This window comes from Crocodylus porosus, unplaced genomic scaffold (genome assembly GCF_001723895.1).
Source record: "Crocodylus porosus isolate Cpor-Errol unplaced genomic scaffold, CroPor_comp1, whole genome shotgun sequence".
NCBI classification, from domain to species: domain Eukaryota; kingdom Metazoa; phylum Chordata; order Crocodylia; family Crocodylidae; genus Crocodylus; species Crocodylus porosus.
The window spans coordinates 124,589,219-124,595,648 of NW_017728943.1; the positions used below are offsets into that span (position 1 = coordinate 124,589,219).

Below are 6,430 nucleotides of genomic sequence, written 5' to 3' on the forward strand. Positions count from 1 at the left end.
AGCCAAAAGGCCAGGTAGCAGAAAGAGGAGCAGCAGACTGAGCAGGGGAAGGGGATCAGAATGGTACTAGGGGAGAGAACACAGCTTATCTGGTGGCATGTCTGCCAAAACTTCAGTCCCCACCGAGCTTTTCTGTTGTAACTAGTTCTATGTTGTTGTTCACATTTTGCTTGTTTATGTTATGGGTTTTTACAAGGCTACACTTAAGCCAAAATATTTTCCTCTGAAAAGGTCCTGACCTCTCTACTGGAAAACAAGGCCAGTTAGAGAAATCTCCATAGGCCTTTTAGTTAAAGGTAGAATCTACTCTGTTCCATTCACATTGCAAAGACAAACCGGAACCCCCAAATAGTGCAGGTTTTAGTTTTACTCTAATACATGTTTTATTAAATACTATGCGAAAAGATGCCTGAGTTCCTTTAATAGTACAGATTCTATCGTCAAGATTTCATAAATGGGTAGATGGAGGTATGCACAACTTAATTAAACAATACTATTTTAAAGGTTGAAATCTATTACAGAAAAAGGTCAATAGGTTATAATTTGTCTGATTCTTTCTACAGGTTTTTTTTTTTTTTAAACAGTTGCACACACTTCAATACTGTTTCAGTCTACTGTAGGCAGGTTTAAAAGAAGATCTATAAAAGTGATAAATTCTTTACTAAAGCCTATATTTTCACTGTATTTTTAGCACTATTAAATTTCTATTACTGGTATAATTCGCATCAAGTTCTATAATACTCTCTCTAAAACATAGACTATAATATGGCTTAAAGAGTGAAAATACCCAGAGGACAGTAACCTCAGGCTCTATTATCTGTCTTTCCAGCTAAGCATCAGTGACAAAAATTGAAAATAGGAATGTGTAATTCCAACCATAGGTGAAACAGATGTACATCTCATTATTTTCTTCCCATAAAAATCACTGCCCATGATGGGAATAGGACAAGGCATACTCAATGCAGGCGTCTGGTTCACAACACACACAGGAAACAAAGTCCTCCAGGGATGATTACCCATTTCCTTCAGTGAAAGGATGCAAGGCAGAAGAGAAATCATTAACAGAAGTGATGCCATCGCCATTCTCTGCTCCAGACCTCCCAGGGTTACTACTGCCCCAAAGAGACCTCAAATACTAAGGAAAAGCTCCTTCAAATAGGAACAGATGGAATAATCAAGGAGAAGCAAAGGCTACCAAATGGAATAACCCTGCACAGGATCAGAGGCATCAACAGGATCTATTTGGTTGCTACTAATGAGGATTTACTGTAGTTAGTAAGGCAGTGGAGATTCTTTTGAGCAGGCTGCTCGCTCCACTTCAAATCAGATATGCTATTAAATCTGTCTGCTACTATAAAATGCCTTTGGGTGCACATCCGCATCAGATTTCTCTCTCACTAGTCCCTAGTGCCAGGAAGACTTCTCACTGTTGGTAGGATCCTTTGGAGAGAAAAGACTAGTATGATCATAATATGTGGGATCAGACTGGGAAGAACAGAGGGGAAAGATAGGGCATTTTAACCCCGCAGATGAAGGGGAAAAAAAACACTACAAAAAGACACAAATTTGAAGGGGAACAGCCTCAAGAGAAAAATGATATGGATTTCTCTTGGAAAGGTGTCTAGCTTTTAGTCTCAGAAGACAGCTCTGACTTTCGAAGAACTGTTTTCTTTCTAATGCCACAGTGGCCTGCGGTTGTGTGCTACAAAGCAGTTGCTGTAGAAGAAATTCATGACAGAAAAGCAGAACACATGCAGACGCAAAACCCCTAGGTAGAACTGCCATAAATCTTCCATTGGCAGCCCTGTGCATAAAGAAAGACATTAAACCTCTCTAAAATGTCACACAGATAACACTGTTATCATTATATCTGTTGTGAATGCAGTAGAAGTCGATCAAAGCAGTTTACAAAAGCAATTGGCTCAAATATGACAGTAATTTAATCACTGCCAAAACTCTTAAATACTTTAGGAAACAAACTTTCAGGGGAACACACACACCCTCTGGATAGATAATTTTCATGCCTGTAGGTTTCACATTTATATCATTAAAAGTCATAGGCTGCAGTTCCAAGTCTGCAAGAAACTGGCTCAAAGCTGATGCATGGCTAAAATCTTGACTAAAGCCAACCTTAGCCTTTAAGCAAAAATCTTAACTGATGAAGTACAAAGTTAATAACATTCTTTCCATCTCATGAAACCTGAGATATCGAAGACTGTTGACATGTGTTAATTTACTGTATTTGCAGCCCAGTCATGTGGCAGTTACTGAACATCTGAAAAACACCATAAATCGATTAGTACTAATACCAGCAGTCACATCAGTGAGGCTGAATAAAGCCAAAGCAGCACCATCTACTTTAATGTAATATGACTCTACTTCTGCATAGAAAAGTCCTGTTTTTCAAGCTTCTGAGAATGTCATCTGGCTTCTGCATTACAACCACAGTAAGAGCACTCATAATATACTCCTTACCACATGGCATTAACTGGCCCAGTAACTTAGATGCAATTTGCAAGGCGAGATCTCTATCATGATGTTAGTATACCTAGCAGTAAAATGCTGTGGCAAGAAAGAACATAACACATGCATATTATGTCAGGGAAAAGAAAGCATGCAAGAAAAGTTTGTTTTAAAAGCACATGTTCAAATTATATAGTTTAAGAATTTCATGTTGCAAAGATTTTATTAATATTTTTCTACAGTACCAAGATATTCTCCTATATCATATTATAAGATCCAACACAAAAGATAAAAGGATATAACTGGCTTTAGGTAAAGAAGTGCAGAACTGCTGAGATTCATACATTTTGTCTTTTGTCTGAAACTGCTGCAATCAATTCATTTACTGGGAATAAAAGATTGAATGTCTTCCACTTGCATATTTAAAAACATATTGAAGTGTGAGAAATCTGGAGACACCAGGGGCTCTATGTGATATAAAGGAAAGAGCAGCACTGGTAAGAGAGCTACTTTCTATCCTTGTCTTTAAATAGCCCAGAGGCTCAGATACCAAGAAGGATACACCTTACTAACCTCTGGCATCTGAGCTAAGCTTTTAGGACTAATAGCAGCAATTACAACACAAAAATCCAGCTACTGCTGACAACTACTGATTCTTGCAGGCGGCTCTGCACAGTGAATAATTCATGCTACACATACCTATTGCGAGAAAAGAACATATACAAATCAACAGCTCGTTGTCATAAACTTTTTTCATCTGCTGTAGTAGCTACTGCAGTTAGACTCTTTTTTATTGTTGATCTCTCTCATTGATGGACAATATCTTTGTCTTTGAAAAGTATCTCCTCATTCTCAGATGAGACTGCAGTTGAAGGTAGGTTAGTTGAAGAAAACTAAATATTAACTTCTCTGGATCATGCTACTGCTGATTTTGGATGATATGAAATTATTTTTAAAACTCCCTTCCCCCACCACAGACAAATGGCATCTCCACTGCATTCTGTGAATAGTTTGCAGTTCATTTGGTATTGAATTTTCAAAATGAAGTCGTTCCAGTGGCCACTGCTTATTTGTAACAAAAAACTGCACAAAGAAAAATAGCAGGTTTTACTGGTTTTAAGACCTGGGTATCTGTTTTTTTTCCCCTGCCCTCCAGAGCATTGTGAACACCTTAACATACTTATTCACACACACAACTCTAGCCCTGAAGAGCACCAGAGACCCTATTACATACATGCCACAAGCATGTAGGAAGGAAGACAGAAGGAAAATATCATAAGGGAATCCAAGCTAAGAATTCAATTAAATAAACCTATGTCCCAGGTCTCAACACAGGTGCTGAGACTTAGGTGAAAGCCATGTGTTTTAGCAGACTCCCACACACCCTAACCAACACATCAGTAAAACTAAGAATCCTGCCACTCAGCATTACTGTTGTCAGGTTCCTGGAAGTAGAAAAAACAACTAGGTTGGGATAAGGGGAATAAAGATAAAGAGGTAGGGATAGTACTGTCCCAATTTGGTAAATGAATTTACTGTTAAAAACTAATAAATGTTGGCTAAATCAACAGAAAGTATGAGATGTTCTTTGAATGTTAAATGTGAAGTCAAAAGCATCATGAGAAGTCCCCCTGCTGAGCCCTGTTAAAGACTTCTGCTATTTTGATTTTTTAAAAAAAATAAAGAAGGTAAAACAAGTAAATGCTACACAATCAACTGCAAAGGCTGAGGGGGATGCGAAAAAGAGACTATATGTAAATAGCTGGGAGGTACTTACAGTTATGAGGATCACGTACCAACAGAGACAGAAGCTAGTCAAATTAGCCAGACCCGCCCTTTTGTTTGGTTATTTAAAGAAAAACAAAATAAAATAAAAGTACTTAAAACTTGTCTCCATACCTTTTCAAATATGTTCAGCAACTCCCATAAGCTGAAGTTCAGGCCAATCATGGTTAAGTGTCCCTTGAAGCCTACATCTTTCTGGTAAAGATCCTCCAAGCCAGATCTAGACTCCAAAAAGTATTGGTTTTCTTGTTTTAGCTATGCTCCTTTGCAACCCTTTGGAAAATCCTGAGCATACCTTTCCCTGGTACCATATTCCTCCGGTGGTAGTTTATACTGTAACATTTTTGAGGCCCCACCGTACTCACTTGCTCTCAGGGGCTGGGTGCTTCAATGCGAATGGCAGCTATTCGTTCTGATCAGCAGGTTCCACGAGGTTGGCACGCTCTCCTCTTCTCCACCGGCAGCCCAGGGTTCCCTTTCCCTTGCCTCGGTAATGCCCTGCTGGCCCTCAAGCTCAGCGTTTGGTCTCAATTACACACAACAAAAGCAGCTATATTCTCGTGGCGTGCAGAAGTTGAAACTCCCCCGCCAAAACAACAAACGATTCCAGGCTTTTTCTACTCAGGAGGGCTTTGCCCCCCAAAAAGTTGTTTCTGGGTAGGATAAAAAAAGGCCAGCTTTTTTAAATGAGACCAAAATTGGCGGAAGCAGACTTTGTTCAGAAGAAGAAGAGGTATCACCAAAATAATAGACAGAAGGCCAACCCTTTCTCTCTCGCTCTCTCCCAGGCACCAACAGCCTCGTGTTGCTGTGGTAATGACCATGCCAGTTTCAGTCCATTTCCCTATGTCAGCCTTGCCTAGGGGATGCTGTAGTGCAAAAGAGCTCTTAAGTCCCATGAAAAAAAAAAAAGCAAGAAACTGGTATTTCCTCTCTTCAAGCAAAACTTTCCTTTCAACCGAGGATGATGCTGCAACCTCTGAAATCTTCACAGGGGATCTTACTTTAACACCAGAGCAGTAATCTATTCCCAGCATTTGTTTATTATTTTAATCAGCATCCTCCCTTCCACCACCCTGCAGGCTGCTCAGAAGCTAGGCACACTCCCATTTCCTGGAGGCCTGCCTTGCTGCAAAACGGTAGTACGTCTAACAACTGCAAAAATCCTGGTCCATAAGCCCCTAACTGCACTATGGACTCAATCCATTTCCTTGCCCTCAGAAGGAAATTAGGATATTCAGTTACTAAATAGATTTTTTTCAACTGCAAAAATAACTGTACTCCTGAAACAAAAGCCTATACACACGCACACACCCTGCCTGTCTTATTACTTCAGACTCAGCATATGCAGATTGCTTTCATATGAGGCCTTTGCTCTCATTTCAACAGGAAACCTGACACCTGAAGTTTGGTTACAAGGAAGTCACTTGATTTTAAATCATTTCCACTTGAAACAAAGTAAGAGAACACATATGATGAATTGATCAATGCTTCCTGTATATTACACAATATTAACTTGAAAAATGCTTCAAATAAACTTTCTGGTGAATCAAAAATGCAATAATAGTTTTAATAAAAATAAACAAATCTATCATTTGTAAAATACTTCTGTTATAGTTATTATGCATGTCAGCCTTCTGTGAGCCCTATGACAGTTTCACTTGCTTCTTATCCATTATGGCTATTTGAAATGCTACTAAAATTATTATATGATAAAACTGCCTTAAAAAAGATTATTCTCAGTCAGTGTTACATTTCTGGTGGTACGAGTAATGTTAAGGTGGCATTTTGTGAAATATAACAAGATTTGACTGCAGTTCTTTGTATCCCTTTGTTGTATGCGACAGAGAAAACAGGGATGAAGGGAGCCTTAGAAATAAAGGCTAGTGCAGATATATATTCTGCTGCATATACAAACACATACAGAAATCCAGATAGGACCCATAGTTTCATTTTAGGTAAATGGCTCAAAGGCAGTAACTACAAAGCTGTTGCTTTCCAAGTGATTCATCTGTAGTATTGCTGCAGATTCAAATAGACAGGAATCCACATCATATGGCTAGGACCAACGCATGACTGGTCAGTGACTATCAAGGGTTACAGGCTGTACAGGAGGGACAGGACAGGGAGGAAAGGTGGGGGTGTGGTGCTCTACATTAAGGAGGAATACACATCCTCATCA

General features: G+C 39.2%; 1 protein-coding gene across 5 annotated transcripts in view; it reads right to left on the reverse strand.

Moving 5' to 3' along the window:
• The window catches only part of UTRN (utrophin), a 541,506-nt gene that overhangs the window by 201,376 nt on the left and 333,700 nt on the right, over positions 1–6,430 (reverse strand). For 2 of the 5 annotated variants that reach the window (XM_019550133.1, XM_019550132.1), the window contains exon 1: positions 4,363–4,428. The exons of the other annotated variants lie outside the window; for them this stretch is intronic. In XM_019550133.1, the coding sequence (XP_019405678.1) occupies positions 4,363–4,413 (51 nt within the window). In that variant the 5' untranslated portion in view covers positions 4,414–4,428. Of the gene's footprint in view, positions 1–4,362; positions 4,429–6,430 lie in introns of those variants that run through there. 5 annotated transcript variants of the gene reach the window in all.